The sequence below is a fragment of the Suricata suricatta genome, chromosome 3 (assembly GCF_006229205.1).
Source record: "Suricata suricatta isolate VVHF042 chromosome 3, meerkat_22Aug2017_6uvM2_HiC, whole genome shotgun sequence".
In the NCBI taxonomy this organism is placed as follows: Eukaryota; Metazoa; Chordata; class Mammalia; order Carnivora; family Herpestidae; genus Suricata; species Suricata suricatta.
Window position 1 is genome coordinate 42,388,845 of NC_043702.1, and position 20,946 is coordinate 42,409,790.

A 20,946-nucleotide genomic window follows, 5' to 3' on the forward strand; every position below is an offset into this window, starting at 1 on the left:
TAATGATTGAATCACTGTACCTGTGTCACAATTTCCTGTAACTCCCCCTTCCCAAACTCATAAAAGCCCTACCCCACCTTTGTTCGGGGCTCTCAGCATGGGTACAGCACGCTGGTAAAGTCTGTGAGCCTGAGCTTAGGTCTGGCGAGCCTAAGCCCGTAATAAAGCCCTTTGCTTTTGCATGCGTGACTCGGTCTCCTTGGCGGTCTCTGGTTTTTGGGGGCAATATTAAAATCTGGGTATAACATGCTGAAGTGGGACACTTAACTGACTGAGTCCCCCAGGTGCCTCCTTTTTTTTTTTTTACTTATTTTTGACAGAAAGAGAGAGAGGGTAACAATCTTGTTACAGCCACTGTTTTAGCCCATGGCTTACAGTTTATATGAACTCACATGAAGTTAGGCATGTGGTTTCTTGTGGCTTTGAGTTTCTGGTTCCTTAGATACTTAGGAGTTCTTCTGGGGATTGAGTGAAATGCATCTCGGAAGAGAGTTAATAACAATGAGGACAGCCAGTGGACATCATGAAATGCTAACACCTTGTCTGTCATATCTCATGTATTGTGTAAATTCGACATTAACTTCATCTCAAAAGCCAGAGGCCAGTCTGGAGAATTCCAGGGGGAACACTTTGCAACATGCTTTTAGTAGTGTTTCTGTAGATATCAATAGCCAGAGCAACCTACTTCCTTCTGTACTTAATTCTGTTGTGGACCAAGGAGAAACTCGGAGCAATTTATTTTCTTCTAACTGGGAGTTTCCGTATGTAGAATATACTGATGTACCATATATGAGTAAAACAAAAGCAAATGTATTGCCTCTTGTGTCTCTGCCCTTCTCTAACCAGTGAAGACAAAGAAGAGAGTCCCCAGCCCAAGGCATCTTAAAAATTACAGCTCTCAGCCTTCTAGTTAAGGTGTATTGATGATGGTGTAGGGTAAAGGGGAGATGTAGCCTGTGGGTTCTGTAGGCATGATGGCAATGACACAGACCCAATAGGATGTCTGTTTACATCATATTGCTTCAAAAGGAGAGACAAAGTGTACCTCCTTTCATGGTGCTGATTAGTACTGGCAAGACTTTTACAAAGATTGGCCAGGCTTTCACTCTCCGGGCTGTGCATGCCCAAATAACTCACTAACCCTCTTACAACACACACACAAGACACATTATTTAAAGGCTGGGGATACAGTACTGAACTTGCTGTCCCTAACTTAATGGAGAGACAGAATATAAACTAATAGTCATATGAGGAAAAAATAAAGCAGAGTGAAAAGACAGTGGATAAAAGGGGCTGGAGTGTGCTATTTTAGACAGTGTGTCAGAGAAGGTCTGAGAAGGTGACATTTGGGCAAATGTAAATTATCAGAAGGAGCAAGCTCTGCCAAAGTCTGGGGAAAGCAGATTGCGGGTCAAGGAGTCAGCAAGTAGGGAAACTTGAGGCAAAAATGGCTCAGCATCTTGGGGATGAGTGGATTGGTGTGGCCTGAGCAGCTGAGAGGGGGAGTGGTGGGAGAGAGAAGGTCCGAGGTACTGGGTCCTTGGAAGGGAGGGTGGATTTTATTATGAATTCAGTGAGAAGTCATTGGTTTTAAGCAGGTCAATAATGTGCTCTGATTGATGTTTTTTTTTTAAATATTTTATTTATTTTTGAGAGAGACAGCATGAGCACGGGAGGGTCAGAGAGAGAGGGAGACAGAATTCAAAGACAGGCTCCAGGCTCTGAGCTAGCTGTCAGCACAGAGCCCGACGTGGGGCTGGAACCCATGAACCATGAGATCATGACCTGAGCCAAAGTCAGACACTCAGCCGACTAAGCCACCCAGGTGCCCCTGACTGATGGTTTTTAAAGATCTATATGCTGATTGGAGAATTGATTGTAGGGGAATGTCGAAGGGGCAATTCTGGAAGCAGGTAATCCAAGTGCAAGGAGACTGGCTTGGAGGGCAGAGAAGCATTTACCTCTAAATTCAAATCATTGTACTCTTGTGCCCAAGTTTTTAAAATCGCCCCAAATCACCCCAAAACAAACACCAGAGACTGCTAGGGAAACCGAGTCATGCCTGCAAAAGCAAAGGGCCTTTATTACAAGCTTAAGCTCGGGCTCACAGTCTCCAGCAGACCCGCTGGCCACGTGGAGAGAGCCCTGAACAAGGCAGGGCAGGGCCTTTTATACCTTTGGGAGGGGGCGTTGCAGGAAATACAGCTATCCAATCCCTACCCCCCATCAATACTGGCAGTTGTGGGAGCCAGTCACACCATCTGGAGCACTGACCAATCAGAGTGGGCCAAGGATGCCCCACGTGGGGTGTGACTAGGCCCGCCTCTAGAGAGGTCAAAGGTATCAGCCGTCCTCCCCCGATTGGGCGCCGCAGGAGTTGTCCCTCCTTAAAGCGGCCCTTTCAGGAGAAGCCGGCGCCTTCCCCTTTAAGTACAGGGGAAGGCTGGATCATCCCTGCGGCCAGCGGGAGACCGCCTCCACCACCGGCCGCTGGGCACATTTCCACATGGGGTGCGCCGGGCCAGCTCCGGCTCCCGGGAAGGCTGGGACTGCCCGGTGGTGAGGGCCGGATCGGACCTGCATCCTTACAGTACTATATTTAAATTACACCATCTTGCTCTTAAAAGTGACAGACATCAAATGATTTAAGGAGATAGTCTTTTGACCAAGTGGGAACAACTCATTTGAAGGCAGCATTTGTTTGCAAAGCTCAGGTCCAAGAAAGGGAATCTTCCCTTAAACTACTAATAAGAGTAGGTCGCTGTTCTTACAGGAGTTGATTGCTTGTGTTAGTGGAGCCCACTAGGAGAGGCGATGCAGGGATAAGCTCCTGGCTTGAGCACAAGTGTGGTATTAGGAGTATCCCTGAAGAAAGAACTGGCTGGAAGTTAACGTTCTTACAGTGGTCTGAGGCTGCTGGGGTTTGTGGACCTTAAGCCTTGCCCCCTTTACCTGTCCCGTTGGAATGCACTCCCTTTGCAACAATAGGTAGGGATTCCTCTCTTTTACCGAGGAATATAGTTGGCATTACAAAGTTGTTAGCTCTAGCCACCCAGTGGAGACCTGTTCCTGCTCAGAGACCCAACAGGAGCGCTGTGTCGAGGCAGAACAGAGGATACCAGGAGGCCAGTTGACAGCCCTCCTGCTAATGCCCGTTCTCACTAGCTGAGGGCTTTTAATGTGTTTTAGTTGCTCAGGTGCTCCCAGGTTCTCCACTGCCTTTGACGTTTTTTCTACAGCTAGCTGCCAGCCCTTAGATGTCCGGAGTGCCTTCTCCCCTGTGTAGCCCTTGGCCAGCAATCATTTGCATTTCAGATATATGCAAGAATTCCCCTCTGCAGCTGGTTACTTTGTGTGTTAGTAGCACTCGTTCTGCATTCTCCTTTTGGTCTTGCATATAAACAGGCTGTGCCAGGGGATGCATATTTTAATTTTTGTTAATGCTTATTTATTTTTGAGAGAGACAGAGTGCAAGCAGGAGAGGGGCAGAGAGAGGGAGACACAGAATCTGAAGCAGGCTGATCAATCTGTGCTGACAGCTCAGAGCCTGACATGGGGCTCGAACTTGGGGATCGCGAAGTCATGACTTGAGCAAAAGTTGGCTGCTCAACTGACTGACCCACCCAGGTGTCCTCCCAGGGGATGCCTCTTTAAATTTTAGAATTTGTGTTTAGCAGAGAGCCATTAGAGCTTCCTGCATATACCTTTTTGAGACCTGCCTCTTAACCTGAATTCTTGTATTTCCGTCTCAGATTCTCAAACTCTGCAAATTTGTTGTATTCCAACAAATATACTTTTAAATATACTTTTTAAAACTGTGCATTTCCTCACAATGTTAAGAGTAAAGATTAAATGATTTGACAGTGTCACAATGGAAAATACTACGTTCTTATGTGACTTTCCTGCTTTGTGTAGCTATGTGACTTCATGCGGTTGCATTGGTGGGTATTCTCTGCATCTTCTCCCCAAGTCTGTCATCCCTTCCTCTAAGCTTTATGCTTGGGATGCTTCTAGTTAGGACACAAACCTACATGGGCTTATTCAATATTATTTCCTAAATGGATGTAATTGTTGACTAGTTTCTAGTTACTCAGCCGTTCCCCAACTTTGGTGTAGCAGGTTATTCTATCTTTGCTTGATGTTTTTCTGGAGCAGCTGACCACACTTTCCTTATAGGAGTTGGGGGATGGGCATTAGGCCATTTCTCTGGGTGTCCATAACATTCTCTGTGCCTGTTTCCCTTTGACACGTGGAATGGATCCTGTCCTGGATCCAGAAGAATCTATGACTTTCATCTCATGTCATTTTAAATTTAGATACAGAGGCAGCCACAGAATAAAATGAATCACGTTGTTTTATAATCTTCATATGGCATTTACCCTCTAATAAAGCACCTGTCTCTCCTCCTCCATATATTAGATTGTGTTGTGCTGTATTATATGTTATTTATATGTATATGTATTATATAATGTATATAACATACAGATGCACATATATTTCTACATGCGGACACATATGTTTCTACTTCTCTCTTCACATTTCTCCTGTGTTGTAGATCTGTCCATCTTCACTTAGTCCCACCAACCAAAACTCAGTTATGTCCCAAATTGAACTCATCCCCCCTTCCCTGCACAGGCTTGCATCTTCTCCAGTGTTCCTTTTCTGGGTGAGAGTCCTCACCATCTTCCACTCACCAGAACTTTCAGGTCACCTTCTTGCTCTCCCTCATCTAATGAATCTCCAAAGACTATTGATTCCAGTCCTAAGTGGTCTTCAATCTGTTCTTTCTCCCTCCTATCTAGTTCGTTTCTTGCTTGGACTCCTTTAGTAGCCTCCTTGGTGGTTCTTCTACTTTCAGTCTTATTTACCTCTAAAATTGCACATCGCTTATAGAATTCTTTTTCTAAAACACAACTGTGTACCTGTTATTTCCCTATTAAACTGGTTATTCTCTGATCCCACAGGTCCATTCTGTGCCCTTCCCTTCCCTGCTCAGTGTCTGGAAGCTGACATCTGTGGACTGCATCCCCTGGGCTTCTTTGCCCTCCTGCTTCCCTTTGGGTTTGGCCAATGAGAGGCACAGATGGGAGGGCAAGAGAGAGAGGTTGAAGCAGTCATAACTTCATCCCACCGTTCCACGTTTTGGCAGGGATTGCATCCCATGACACGACCGTCCTCTGGGCTTCAGTAGCTCCAGAAACATCAGGCCCTCCCTTTGCCGTTTCAGGCCGAGGGATGTTAAAGGCTTCCTGCTGTTGTTGATGTCTGGGAAGTTCACAGCACCTTATTGTTAGTGCCTTAACTCTGCCCACTTCCTCTCTGAACTCTTCAGTTAAACCCTTTTGAGTGTCCTCAGTTTCCTGCTGAGACTTTGATGATTACCGAAAATCCTTCAATGTGCTTTCAGCATGAAGTCCATAGTCCTTAGAGTAAGTAGTAACCACTGCTTACCTCTCTAGCTGTGGGTGTTGAAGCTGCCCCCAATTCTTGCCCTATGCTTCAAGACTGAAGTACCTGTTCTCTGGGGTTTTTTTTTTTTTTTTAGTTTCACTTTATTTAAACTCCAGTTAGTTAACATAACAATGTAATATTAGTTTCAGATGTAGAATTTGTGATTCATCACTTACATACAACACCCAGTGCTCATCACAGGCCCTCCTTAATCCCCACCTCCCAATTAGCCCATCCCCCCACCCACCTGCTGTGTTCTTATGGTGCTTTCCGTAAATCACAAGAGTCACAAGAGTATTGACACTAGACTAATTTTTTGTGCATCTCCTGTAGATTAGGAAGACTGAGGGACTATACTTACTATGTAGAAGAATTTATTTAGAGAATTTAAAATAGCATTATTATTGTGAATAAAATGAAAAAATAAGGCTGTAGGAAATAAAATATTTAGGAAATATAATTGCTTTTCTATCTCTCAGTTACAAGGTGTAAAGCTCTGAAGGAAATGGATTTAATTAAAACTTCTCAGTCAGACTGTTACTGCTACAGTCAAAATTCCCAAATGGAGTGGAAATACATGTGGTCAACTCTGCAGGTAAGAGCCTATGTTTAAATCATGTCTGAGGAGCTGAGAATTAAAATGTACTATTTCAGGAATACACAATAGCTTTTTTTTTTTTTTTTAACATAGAAGGTTAACTTATGAATCACATCCAGTGGCCCAAGGGAAAGGGATGTGTGGAAGGGTACATTAACTCTTCATAACTCTTCATCAGACCTTTTCCAAACTATTCCAAATAAATATGGGTTCTAAATGAGCCCGGTGTGCTTGCTATTCAGATACTTACTTTCCAAAATCATTGCTGATTCTAAGCCCCTCTCTGATTCTAAGTATGGCCAAGATAATGGTTAATCTCAATAGCCTTGTACTTTTCCTTCATCACTTAACAGATGCTTATTAAGCACTAGTTAAGTGCCAGGAGCTATTATAGGCTCTTAGGATACATCAGTGAACAAATCAGATCCTTGCTTCTGTGATGTTTATACTCCTAGGGGTAGGGGATAGGCCATAAATGTAATAGAGAGGAAAACTATAAAACTAGTAAGTGCTATGAAAAAAGAAAATGTAGAGTAAGGTAAGTGGAATGAGGAGGTGGGGGGATAGTATAAAAAGAGTGGTCAGAGTAGTTCTTATAGAGAAGGTGATATTTAAGAAAGATTTTAATTTTTTAATGTTTATTTTTTTATTTTTTTAAATGTTTTTTTAAACTTATTTTTGAGAGACAGAGAGAGACAGCATGAGCAGGGGAGGGTCAGAGAGAGAGGGAGACAGACACAGAATCTGAAGCAGGCTCCAGGCTCTGAGCTGTCAGCACAGAGCCCAAGGTGGGGCTCAAACCCACGAACCGTGATATCATGACCTGAGCTGAAGCCAGACGCTTAACCGACTAAGCCATCCAGGCACCCCATTGTTTATTCATTTTTGAGAGAGAGACAGCACAAGTGGGGAAGGGGCAGAGAGAGGGGGAGACACAGGATCTGAAACAGGCTCAATGCAGGGCCTGAACTCATGAACCAGGAGATCATGACCTGAGCCCAAGTCGGACGCTTAACCAACTGAACTACCCAGGCACCCTGAGAAAGATTTTAATGAAGTTAGTGAGTTACCAAGATAATATACCAAGAAAGAGTGTTCTAGGCTGAGGGAAAAGATGGAACAGCATATCATAAAACATATGATGTTGATTTGTACTATTACTGATTATATACACCACTTTGATGTTAAGGTGGTATCTGTCAATTTACAATTTTACCACTCTAAAGTGACCATTTTCCCCTTTGTAATAAATGAGTATTTTGAGGAGACACTTTGAAACTATATACATACCCTTTTCCTCACCTAACTTTCATCCCCTAGTTTTAACGTCCATTGATGATGCTTATATGAATCAGTTATCATCATGCTGTTTATAAAATGGTGATTTCCTAATTCCATTATTCTTTCTACATTCATCAGCATTCTTCAACAAGGAAGACTTTCCTTCTCCAGTTTATTTATACCTACATAATATTACAGATTGCCAATTCATTCAGTGGATTAGAATCCATTACCTCATTATTTATTTTGATATTCAAATCATCCTAAATTTGGGCAGTAGGAGTTCCTTCAGAGTAGCTCATGTGTCCTTTTAATTTGTGCCTATCATTTGAGTATCATCCGGCAAACAGGATGCTCCAGGCTTATTTTGTAATTTCTTAAACCCAGCTCTGGAATCCTACATGTTTTCAAGGAGCATTCGGAGTTAGATGTGTTTATTAGTGCTGGGATACCATTGTCATATGAATACACACAGAGACACAGAGACGTATATACCCTACACCTGCACATGTGTCTATTTCTGTCACTGTCTTTTTTTTCTTAATATGTATTTGTGTGTGTGTGTGTGTGTGTGTGTGTGTGTGTGTGTGTGTGGAGAGAGAGAGAGAGAGAGAGAAAATCCAAATCCAAAGCAGGCTCCATGCCATCGGTGCAAAGCCCAGTGTGGGGCTTGAACTCATGAATCATGAGATAGTGACTTGAACCAAAGTTGGGTGCTCAACCAGGTGTCCCTGTCATTCTATCTGTTAAAAACATGGGGTTTGGGGCACCTGTTGGTTGTGCTTCCAACTCTTGATTTCAGTCCAGGTCATGATCCCAGGGTTTTGGACCCAAGCCCCGCGTCGGGTTCTATGCTAAGCATGGAGCCTGCTTGGGATTCTCTCTCCCTCTCTCTGTGCCCCTCTTTCCCACTCACACACTCTCTCTCTAAAATTAAAAACAAAAACAAAAAACATGCTTTTTGGTATCTCCCATACTACTGGGTACATTCTAATCTCTTTCCTTATCATATTTGTAACTTCCTTTTCTGATAATGGGGAGCCTGATTTTCATTATCCTCCGTGTATTGATTTATTTGCCTAATGCTAGGATATTAATTTGTTTGTTATTTATTTGTCAGTATGTGTTTAGAGTGTGTTTTAACTCTAGTTTAAGAGTATATAGTGTAATACTCTGCTCCAAAATTACTTAGGTTAATTCATTCCCACCCACTCTCCTTTAATATGGTCATATTATTCGTTTGAAATATATTCGGTTTCATTGGTTTCCATTTTCATTTGAAATATATTTGTTTTTGTTTTTAAGGGTTTTCCCCCATCCTGGTTGATTTTATTGTCACTATTTTTTTAGTACATGCAATACTAATATGGTTTGAAATCACAAGTCTACACGGAAGTATCCTCAGAGAAGTGTCACTCCCCCTCATTTCTCTATCCATTTTTATCCAACCTTCGTGGGTAGTCAGTATTACTGGTTTCTGTCTTTCCTGTGTTTCTTTTTGCAAAACTAAGCAGTGGTGCATTATAGCCCTGTTATAGACAGGGCTAAGGAGTAAGTTTAGATGGGGGACCAATGGCTGAGCCTGGGTCAGTCTTACATGAAGCGGTCAGAGAGGAGGAAGGGGCCAATGCAGGTGAAGATGTCCAGGACACTGCGGGAAGAAGGTGTTACAAGCAGGATAAAAATGGTGTTGGTGGATCAAATATGATCATGGAGAATGAATTGGCCATTTGATTTAGCAACATGGAGGCCCCTGGTGACCTTTGTCAGGGACAGCTTGTTGGAAATGAAACATTGATTAAACAGGGTTAAAGAGAGAATGAAGAGGAGAAGAACTGAAGACTTCAGGTGTGGGCAGCTTCTTAAAAGACTTTAAGTGCAATGGGAAGCAAGGGGATAGCTGGAGGGAAAGTGGCTTTTTTGTTTTTAAGTGGGAGAGCTTCAACATATTTGTGTCCGATGGGAATGTCCCACAGGGTGGCAGGAAGCGCTGGTAGGCTGTCCTTTAGTGGACAAAGATGAATCCATCTGTGCCTTGAGAATCTAATTTAAGTCTCCTTTGTGGTAGAACATTCCTCCCCATAGGCAGGAAACAGAGCAGGTGCCCACAGGTGCTGCCAGGTAGGTGGATGTGGGGATAGGAGTCTGTTGATACTCTCTTCTGGCTTCTTTCATTTTCAGTGAAGAGTGAGGAAGGGGCGGAGGTGTTGGCGTTGAGGAAGGAAAAGCTGTGAAATTTTTGTTGAAGAGAGTGGAGAGTAGATAGAAATGTGGTATGATCGCCTATAGCTGCAGGTTCCACTTTAGGTTCCCGCTCGTGGGCTTGAAGTCAGACTACTGTGTGTTTAGCTAGCCTCATTTGGTTGTACAAATGCCAAGAGCAGAATGGGTGAAGAGCAGGATTTTGCAGGTGGGTGTGACAAAGCAAGAGCAGTGCAAAGGAGTTGGGTACATGCAAGGGAATGGTTTGTAATGATTGGTCATGGAATTTAGCTGGATTAGAAGGGGCTAAGGACAGCAAAGGGGTGAGGAGCAGGAGAAAAATGCTTGCTCTATGGTGAGGTCAAAGGCTTACTGGGGTCGAGGTACTATACAGGGCATGCCAGAAAGGTAGGAGTTGGTGGTGAGCCAGTGGGATGCATGAAACAGCCTGTAGAGCGGCTGTAGTTTGGTATGGATAGGGTCCTGGGTGTGGCCGTGGGAGTAGGTAGCTGAAGTGGGGCAGCAACCAAAGCATAAGAGGGTAGGAGCTCAAGAGGCTGAGAATCAGAGCATTGGAAGGAGTTTGGTGTACATATATGCACATTGAACCCTGAGAAGTATGACAGGGAATAGTGTTAGAAAGCAACAATGAGCCAGGAACCAAAGTCCAAGAGAAATGAGTGTAGGTAATATCACCTGATGCCCGATCTTCAGGGTTGGTGATCTCCCTACCCTTTTCAGGCTCTCTTTACTCTTGGACAGAGAAGAGGAATAGAGGGGGACAAAGGCAGCAGCAGAATTGTCATTTACTGAACACTGGATTGTCATTGTTTACTTGGTTCTGTACCTAGTACTTTGTTGTGAGACTGGAATAGGACCTGTGGTTTTGACAGGGAAAATCTGTTGTAAGATGGCCGACAGGACTAATAAGAAAACACCTGTTCGTGATAAAAGACTCCGCCTTCTGGGTTCTTCTTCCCACCATGCTTGTCGCGCACATTAATGAGGAAGGAGGAAGTAACAGGCTATAAATTGTTCCCTCTGCTAATGCTCGGGGTTCAGACCTCTGGAGAATGATCTCCTCTGAGCCCATCGATGTAAAATAAACCTCCTGCCTTTCATTATCTCTGAGTGCTGCCTAGTTCTTCTGCTGGGTGATCCAGACCAGATTCCATAGCAGTTGCATTCTGGTCCTTCTGGGGAAAGAAGCCTGAATTACATATGCTCAGGTGATACAGAAGGAGTGGTGGAGACATAATTCTTGTTCTCATGTTTATAACCAATTAGTTTGCCTCTTACTACTTTTGTCATCCTTTTTCACATGTCCCTTGACCACAACAACTTGCTACAAGAGGGAGTTAAATCACCTACAGCTCAGGGGAAGAAATAACCACTTTCAAAACGTCTTTGCGCTCCAGTATGTTTGAACTAAACACAGATCTGTAGGTTGATCACCTGCTCTTTATTCAGTTATCAGGGGCTCTCTTTACTCCTCTGCTTGTGACTTGAAGGAGCTTATGAGAAGTTTTAACTTCTGTATTTATGGATTTCTTTATTCTTATTTTATAGGTGAAAATTACCAGTTCAGACCTGCTCAATATTGCATATATCACAGGAAGACATAATTGTCAGTATCCAGAAACCATTTTATCTTTTATCAGATGTGTGATTCATAATTTTTGGACACCAAAGGAGTCTAATGAAATAACCATAATCATCAATCCATATGGAGAGACCATGTGCTTCTCTGTGAAGCCTGTCAGGAAGATATTTATCTATACAATTAGTGTGAATCGAAACAGTAAGTCTGTTTTCATTATACTTGATCTTAGGGATTTAGTTTTTCTGGAGTGACATTTCACTAAAGTGAGATTTCTCTTCTTTTACCAACTACATTGACACAGTGTCTTTGTTGTGTGTGTGTGTGTGTGTCTGTGTCTTTTTTATTCCAGTTGTGGATTTCAAACTCTTCCTTGTATTTGTAGCAGGTGTTTTGCTCTTCTTTTATGCAAAGACCTTGAGTCAGTAAGTATCCCTTTTTACTTTCTTAATTTTATGAATTAAAAAGAGTATAGGACAATTTTCACCCTATGCTAAATATTTCCACACTAGTTTATAGTTCTTGCTTTAGGTTTTACAAACAATAAGTCTGAAGATAGTTCTTGAAAGGCCCTTAAAACCAGGAACAGTACACATGATATGTATGTATATATTACAGTGTGATTTTACATGCTTCATTTTGTGTTATCTATTAATATACATTTTTTATTTGATCCTCTGAACAATTATGTGAACTTATTCTCATTTTATCGATGAGAAAACCAGTATTCATCATCACGTGACTAGTTCTTGCTAGGGCTGAGATTTATATTCAGGTTTTCTGATGCCAGATGCTTGCTGTCTCTGTTAGATTCAAGCTGTCTCCAAGATTTGTGACTCTGATCCAGAAGGTTGAATTTAACAAATATTTGACTCTTGGATAAATACAGCATCCTGATATTCTGTTCATTACAACTTATCTCATGAAAAAGGAGCCTTTTTCCAATATTTTACTTCTTAGCTTGCTATTCCTAATATTGTTCATCTTCCTTGTAGTGTAATTAAGTATGTTTAATGTAATCCATGGCCTTTATAAAACCGATGTTAGTTACATAGCCCAACGAGTAGAGCTTGGACTCAGAAGAGCTGGACTTCAGAAGCCGGAATCCTCCAACTGGCAGATACTGACTTAGGGAAGGTCTTTAACTTCTTGGTGTCTTAATTCCTCCTCTGTAAAATTTAGACATGGATAACTGTTTCACAGGGCTGTTGTGAATGCACGAAAACTTTCAGACAAGTGCCTGCTACATGATAAGTACTCAGTAATTATTCTTGGATCGGAATCTAAACACAGAAGATTAACTCAGACATTTTGTTTTGAGTTAGTGGCAAGCTATTTGCCATAAATTTCAAGTACAGAAATTTCATTTTTTAAGAGTATAAGATGTAATTAAAACTAACATCTGAGTTTTTCTTCTTAGCATTCTTGATAGCTGCTATCATCAAGTTAAACACAGATTTCATACTGAAAGTGCTGCTTGGCATTTAAATGGCTTTTATTTGCTTGTTTTGACAGAAGTCCTATTTTCTTTTACTCTTCTGGGACCGTGCTAGGAGTTCTAATGACATTAGTCTTTCTCCTGCTTCTGGTGAAAAGGTTTATTCCTAAGGTAGGCATACTGTGTATAAATGAATAAAAGAGGGAACCCATGATCCCATGGACATGAAAAATGGCTCACAGTTAATTCACATGGATCATGACAGTTCCTAATTCAAACTGTTTTTCTACATTGTATTACAAAACTGGCTTTAAAATAGATCTTTATCTAGAGATTCCATTTTTATTTGTTACTATATATACTTTAGTAAGTTTGACTTTTGGTGATACTTTTTTGAGACCCTTTTATTTTCAGGTAATAGATCTTAGGAGTAGTGGGGGCTGATTCTATGCTGAGTAGAAATTTGTCTTGAGAGCTGAGGAATGTCGTGATGCTGAACCATCAAGGCCTTGAGTAACAGCATTGCTACAACTGGGGATTTCTTCATTATTATTAGTTCCCTGAAACACCTTTAATGAAAGAATGCCCGGCACTTAGTTGAGGATAAATATTAGTTCATGTTGGCAATGTTGCACATACTGTGGTTAAAGCTTGCAGCACCAGCATTATTTTGAGATAAATTTATTCTTTAAAACAGTGCTTCTCCACCTAATTTAGTATACATTCAAGTTACCTGAGTATCTTGTTGAAATGCAAGTTCTGATTCCAGGGTCTGCCTTGGGGCCTGAGAGTCTGCATTCCAGCAAGCTCCTGGGGCATGCGGTGCTCCTGGTTCATGGGCCATAACTTTAACAAGACGCCAGAGAGCACCTTGAATTGACTTCAGTGCAGTTTGATGTAGACGTTTCTAATATAAAGGGTTTATTTAGTTCCTCCTATTTTTGTGAGAGTGAATGAACCAAAACCTGTGCCATTTATTCTCTTTCACACACAGTATAGCACGTTTTGGGCTCTAATGGTTGGTTGTTGGTTTGCTTCAGTTTACGTTGTGTGTCAGTTGATGGAGGATCTGAAGTGGCTCTGGCATGAAAACAGAATGTATATATTAGGTAGGTAATTTTTAAAATATATATTTTATTGATAAAGCTGAAAATAAATTGATAAAGCAGAAAGTATAACTAGAGGCCTTCTCTGGAAATATGTTTCTCTCCAACATCTAAATTTTCCTTTTGAACTAAGGAGAAGTGCTGTTGAGAACATTTTATTTTATTCTCACGGTTGATGATTTCAGTTCATTAGATCTAATTTTTTTAAAGTTTATTTAATTATTTTGAGAGAGATGGAGAGAGCGTGGTGGGGGAGGGGCAGAGAGAGAGAGAGAGAGTGCCCGTGCGAATCCCAAGCAGGCTTCTCCCTGTCAGCACAGAGCTTGATGGGGGCTTGAACTCACAAATGGTGAGATAAGAACCAGAGCCAAAATCAAGAGTCGGATGCCCAACCTAATGAGCCACCCAGGTGCCCCTTTTAGATGTCATTTTGGACTATCTCCCAATGATATCTCTGTTTTCTGTACTAATGATAAAAAGAGCAAAAAAGTATTTGTCCCTTTTGACTGCTTTTATGCTTTTGAATTGTGGCTCTCTTAATGTATTCAGTGTGAAAGGTGAAAAATCCTAACTATAAATGACTAATGAAAACTTGAATTTTCAGAAACAGAGAGGCTATTAAGAAATCACTTGTTCCTATTTCCTGAAACGAAAAACAAACAACTTAAAAAAAATTTTTTTTTTCAACTGGGGAATAATGGAGAAGGGAGGGTCAAGTTTCTCCTAACCCCTTAGCACCAAACTTCTCACATAAGTCCACCCGCCCCAACAGAAAGTGATCAGTTTTTTGTTTTACTTGAAGATTTTTATGTCTTTAGCTCATTTTTCTTTTTATGCGTAAGTGTTTTTTATAGTAAATTACAGATATCATGGTATGTTCCTCTAAATATTTCAGTAAGCATCTCTAAAAAAGCATTTTCTTCTATAGTTAAATAAGTATTAAATCTAAAGAAAATCAATAATTACATAAATTACTCAGGCCATCTTCAGACTTCCTAAGCATCCTTGATGGTTGGTCTGTATAAGGCAGGATATAGTCCAGAACTGTATTTTGCATTTATTATGTCTTGTCTCTTTAAATCCATAACAATTCCTTTTTTCATCATAGCGCTCTACTGAAGAGACCAATCTAGTTATCCTATAGAGTGTCCAACTTCTGGGTTTTTCTGATTACTCCTTTGTGGTACAATTTAACTTGCTCCTCTTTCCCATCTATTTGCTAACCTAGAAATTAGATCTTGAGGCTTGCTTAGCTACAAGTGAAACATTTTTGATAGAATACAAAGAGGAGACGTGCATTTCACATCAGATCACAGGAGGTGATGGAGAATGTCTCATCATCCTGCCATTATTTATGTAGAAACTGAGCAGTGTATTAAAGGGGTATAGACTGATCCCTCCCCTGTATTTACCTTTTTTGACTAGAAAGTAAAAATGAAAAACAGGGTTTGTAGCCACCTATGACATATGCTGAGGTTTATTCCTGACCAAAGCAGCTATGATAACATTTGCCCATCTAGGACTCTGAAATAAAAAACCCATATCATAATAATTTATTATTAAACATCCTTAATTATTACAAAAAATCAGCATAGTATCTCACATTGAAGGAATAACCAGTCCTCTATGTGTTGTTCAGCCTTACTTTGAAAACAGAAAACACAAATGAAGGTTTTCTGGTATGTTCTTAGCTTAAGTCGAGATTCTGCCAGGATCAACTTTTCAAGTTCAGATTTTCAAGGTCTTCTGCTTTTACAGGCTATGTCTTGGTCGCTGGATATCTCAGCTTCGCTGTTTGTTACAAGCACGGGCCCCTTGTTGACGAAAGGAGCGTGACTCTCCTAAGGTGGACGCTGCAGCTCCTCGCCCTGGTTCTGATCTATTGTGGGGTCACCGCGCCCCAGGGCTCCTGTGCAGCTCTGATCCTCATCCTGGCCTCCAGGAGTCTACGCTACCCACTGAAGGCTTTCACTTCTCTGAGGTGGTGAGTATTGTTTTCCTTCTTGTGTTTGTGACATTTTGAGCTCTGGTTTATTTATTGTTTGGGAAAGTTTCTTGGATGTGTCATATTTCATCTCACAATTAACAACCTTTCATCTGCGGATTTGAGAGAGGAGGAAGATAGAGAACTAAAGCATCTAATTCCATCTCCATTTCTAGTCTTCATTAATCTTTCAGAGGTCTTCCCCCAATTACTAGGTAATTACAGCTCACTGAGAACTTCCTAAGATCAGGGCAAAATTACTTGGGTTCTGGGTTGCCTAAAATTTTTACTTTCATTCTACATTTCCTTTCATAAGGGCCCAAGATTGCTTTAAAGGTATTTGTTGTGCTTATGAAACAGAGCTAAATGAATGATTGAAAGGTATTATTTATTTATGCTTAGGACTTCTTTTTTCTTTTCTTTTCTTTTTTTTAAGGTTTTAACTTAAGGCTTAAGCCCTTTAAAAATACAGAAAGAGATGAGGTAGCTTTTGTTGTCACAGCTGTATTGTGTCTCTCCTTAGTTACTGAGTCCGAACACCTGTTTTTGTGTCAGGTGTAGAGATAGAGACAGTCCCCACCCTTGAGGTGTACTTGCTGAGACATCAGCATGCATTTCTGATCTTTGGAGTGTTAAAATATGCCTATTCAGGGACTATGGCACATGGAGAAAGTTCAGGAGAATTCCTCAAAGAGATATTACTGGGCTGAATCTTCATGAATTAAAATTGCCAGGTGAATAAGTGCGGGAAGGACCTCCCTGGCTGGGAGAAAGCCCAGTCTGGTAGCATCATGAGGCAGGCGAACAAGGTGGCCGTTGGCCAGGTCGGGGAGGCATCAGAGGCTGCATTAAGGAATCTAGTCAGATCCTGTGCATAGTGGAGGTAATAAGCCATCCTGCAATTCAGTCAGCATTCTCTGCCTGCTGTCGAGACCAGAGTTACCAATCCAAATGCTTGGGGCTGGTCCTGAGTGGGTGATGCTGAGCGGGGGTGAGGCAGTGGGGCCATCCTGAGGACTGAGGAATTCTACAATGCAGCCTCATCAGAAAGGGGGCAATTACTAATCAGCTTGAGCTGATTATTACCACGTAGGAATATAGGCCCTGCCTTGCCAGATCTTCTGGGTTGTTTTTTTTTTTAGAAAATCTGGGAATATGGATTTGAATGTGAATTCTTACTATTTTTAAATGTTGGCAACTAATCTAAAAATAAAAACACAGTTAACAAAATCAAAGCAGAGAGCATGAACCTCACTGGGTAGCAGAATGTGGCCCATCTGCTTTCTGGCACAGAGGGTGGATATAAGTGGGAGGCTCTGGGAAAGTGACACCATGGCGATCCAGGTGATGAGGGCCCAGAGTAGGCAGTGAGAGAGCAAGGGAGTTAATAAAGATTTCTGAGGTGAACCTGGCTGAGAGGAAGGAGACTCTGGTAACTGGTAGTTTATAGATCTGGTACTGCATATGTAACCAGTGACAGGGCAAGGCCCTTGTGCAGAGGACTTCAGCAGGGCTGAAAGGCAGTGAGGCTGGGTCACAGGGGCTGCTGCTAGCTGCTCCCTGCACTGCCCCGGAGGCCAGAGGTGCCTGGGACCTTTGCCAGGCTTGTGGCTTGAGGATTGCAGGTTAGCATTTGGGCCTTTTTTGTTTTAAACATCCAGCTGCATAAAGTGGGTTCTCTTATCTGAGTGATGGTCCTTTTATGCACTTGCTGTGCATTCTGTTAACACAAACCTCATAAAATGTTTTATAACTTCCTTAGCTTTTCTTTTTGCTAGTGAATGACTCTGTGAATAACTATGGATAAAACAGGAACATAATAACAAACCAGAGAAATAATCCCTTGACTTGTAGATATATTCAAAGAGCTGTTTGAATATATCCTAATATATGGGAGCTACTCTCCTGATTATCCTTATTGAACACTTACTATAGGCCTCTCACTGTGCTAAGCACTTTACACAAAGTATCTCATCTAACCTGTATAGTGACTTCATGAGGTAGATGTTATTTTTTTTTAAGTGTATTTATTTATTGGAGATAGAGACCGAATGAGGAGGCAAGGGGCAGAGAGCAAGGGAGACACAGAATCTGAAGCAGGCTCTGTGCTGAGCTGTTAGCACAGAGCCCAATGCAGGGCTCAAACTCACAAACCACGTGATCATGACCTGAGCCAAATTCAGATGCTTAACCAACTGAGATCATGACCTGAGCCAAAGTCGGATGCCCTGTGAGGTAGATGTTATTGCTTTCACTTTGTTCACATGAGCAAAGTGAGGGCCTGAGCTGTTAATAATTGCCTCAGTTGATACCATGGGTAAAATGCAAAGCCACGACTGTGCCCAGTCTTCTGCTCAGAGACAGAGGTTTTCCTCTAGGGAGACTAGGCTAGATATTCAGCAAAGGAGAAGGAAATAATGTCAGTGGTTCCTCAATCTGACTCATCAACCACCACACAATCTTTAAAAGACTTTTCAGGTCCCAACACTCAAGAAAATGTATGTTTAACCACCTCCTGGTAATTCTTATACTCATCCAGATTTGGGAATCTCTGGTTAAATTTTAAACCATCCAAGAACATTTTAAAAAACTCATTGATAAATGTAACGTATGTGTTAAAACCTTACCATTACCATCTTTGAGATTCCCCCCTTTAGGACTTTCCTGATTGGAATAAACAATTCCAATCATGAGCCCCTTATGTAGCAAAGGAGGAATTATAAATTACTGTACACAAATGACCCTTGTATGATATTTGCTCCCTCTAAGATTAGTCAGAATCACCACCACTAGGTGGAGGCGATATCCCACAAATCTTCCTTTTTTTTCTTTTGGTGTAGCAAGTAAGTGGCCATGAATTCTAGCAGGTCTCTGTAAAAGGGCATCTCTAAAGATTTGCTTCTATTAGTACCCAAGATAATGAGCAAGCCAAGCATAAGGAAACCAGACTTTTAATAGGCTGTGCAATTAAAAATTACTGAGAATACAATGAACATGTCTACCAGAAATTGAGCCTCAAATTCCTAAGAACATTATTTAGGATGGTCCAGGAAGAGCAGAAATGTCCCATTAGCCCCAAACCACATGTTCTGTATATCAGGGTCACAATAAGAACCATAAAAAAATACAGTGTGGTATTAAGGAAGTTAAGTATTACTGTTACTTTCCAAGAAATGTATTTAAAAATTTTTAAACTTTATTGAATTTTTTAAATGTTTATTTTTGAGAGAGAGAGAGAGAGAAAGAGAGAGTGCACAAGCAGGGGAGAGGCAGAAAGAGAGGTAGACACAGAATCCAAAGCAGGCTCCAGGCTCTGAGCTGTCAGCAGCACATGAACAGAAGAAGCGATGCTCAGCGTCACTCATCATCAGGGAAATACAAATCAAAACCATACTGAGATACCACCTCATGCTGGTCAGAGTGGCTAAAATGAACAAATCATGAGACCATACATGCTGGAGAGGATGTGGAGAGACGGGCACCGTCCTACACTGTTGGTGGGAATGTAAACTGATACAGACGCTCTGGAAAACAGTATGGAGGTTCCTCGAAAAATTAACAATAGAACTCCCCTATGACCCATCAATAGCACTGCTAGGGATTTACCTAAGGGATACAGGAATGCTGATGCATAGGGGCACGTGTACCCCAATGTTCATAGCAATGCTCTCAACAATAGCCAAATTATGGTAAGAGTCTAAATGTCCATCAACTGATGAATGGATCAAGAAAATGTGGTATATATATACAATGGAGTACTACATGGCAATGAGAAAGAATGAAATCTGGCCATTGGTAGCAACATGGATGAAACTCCAGGGTATGATGCTAAGTGAAATAAGTCAGGCAGAAAAAGACAGATACGGTATGTTTTTATTCATATGTGGAACAGGAGAAACTTAACAGAGGACCATAGAAGAAGGGAAGGGGGAAAAATGGTTAAGGAGAGGGAAGCAAACCATAAATGACTCTTAAAAGCTGAGAACAAACTGAGGGTTGATGGGGGGTAGGGGGAGAGGGGAAAATGGGTGATGGGCATGGAGGAGGGCACTTGTTGGGATGAGCACTGGGTGTTGTATGGAAGCCAACTTGACAATAGATTATAAAAAAAAAAAAAGAAGAAAGAAAACCTGAGGGGCAGCTGGGTGGCTCAGTCGGGTAAGCATCTGACCTTGGCTCAGGTCATGATCTTAAGAAATGTATTTGTATAAATCCTAAGGGTTAAATTGAGCAGTCACATATGACCAGGAATCTAGCAACCAAATGCCACATGTTTTAGGAAAATGAAGAAATGGTGGACCTCCAAGAAGCCAGTGGTGAAGTACCTTACTGACGATGAGTACCGGGAACAGGCCGATACCGAGACCAGCAGTGCCCTGGAGGAGCTGCGTGGGGCTTGCCGCAGGCCCGACTTCCCTGCGTGGCTGGTCGTCTCCAGACTGCAGGCTCCTAACAAGTAAGCCCTGCGCAGCTGCGGCGACCGCACTGGGGTTGGGGTGAATGTGAAATACTGTGGCGGTGGGTACGGGCACCTCACATTAGGAACAGGCTGCTGCCCAGGAGTACCAAGATGTGGAAGCTGTCAGAGGCCCTGCTCTCTCTCTGGTGCTCTGACTGGCACAGAGCTGCTAATGTCAGGACAAATAGTGACCTGATATTTGATAGGAAAGGTCGTAAACATAACTTCCATGTGAAAAGTGACTGGTGTGAAAGTAATATTCAAAGCTTACCAGGGAAGACATCTTTGTCCCCAAATCATTTTCCTTACTGCTCCCCTTCCTTCATAGCTTTATCTATTTAAAAAAAATTTTTTTTAACGTTTATTAAGAGAGAGAGAGAGTGCAAGCAGGGGAGGAGCAGAGAGGGAGACACAGAATCTGAAGCAGGCTTCAGGCTCTAAGCTGTCAGCACAGAGCCCAAGGCGGGCTTGAACCCACAAACCATGAGATCATTACTTGAGTCAAAGTTGGCTGGGCTCTTTAACCTATGAAACCATCCAGGCATCCCCTTCATAGCTTTATCTAAATAACAATGCCCTCAAGCTAAACATTGAAGGAGGAAAGTATTGAGGTACTAAAATGAATGAATAATCACTCTAATAAGAGAAAAGGAATTAGAAAACAGGGATGGTTAGGACTGGCAGCACTCAGTACTTAAAAGTCAGTCTCCTTCTTTGCTCTTTCCCTGAATATATGCAGAAGGATCACCTAAGCCATTCCCTTTTTTACACCCAATGTATAAATACCATTCTCTATTGACGTAAGGTCAAATTTAATTAAAAAGAGG

General features: G+C 41.8%; 1 protein-coding gene across 4 annotated transcripts in view; it reads left to right on the forward strand.

Moving 5' to 3' along the window:
• Window positions 1-20,946, forward strand: part of NEMP2 (nuclear envelope integral membrane protein 2) — an 85,032-nt gene that overhangs the window by 61,566 nt on the left and 2,520 nt on the right. For all 4 annotated transcript variants that reach the window (XR_003906565.1, XM_029934235.1, XM_029934234.1 and 1 more), the window contains exons 2-8: window positions 5,931-6,046; window positions 11,102-11,333; window positions 11,485-11,557; window positions 12,648-12,741; window positions 13,565-13,679; window positions 15,435-15,660; window positions 19,940-20,116. Coding sequence is in view for 3 of the 4 variants with exons in the window: in XM_029934234.1 (XP_029790094.1) it covers window positions 5,931-6,046; window positions 11,102-11,333; window positions 11,485-11,557; window positions 12,648-12,741; window positions 13,565-13,679; window positions 15,435-15,660; window positions 19,940-20,116 (1,033 nt within the window). In the remaining variant the exon portion in view is untranslated. The remainder of the gene's footprint in view (window positions 1-5,930; window positions 6,047-11,101; window positions 11,334-11,484; window positions 11,558-12,647; window positions 12,742-13,564; window positions 13,680-15,434; window positions 15,661-19,939; window positions 20,117-20,946) is intronic.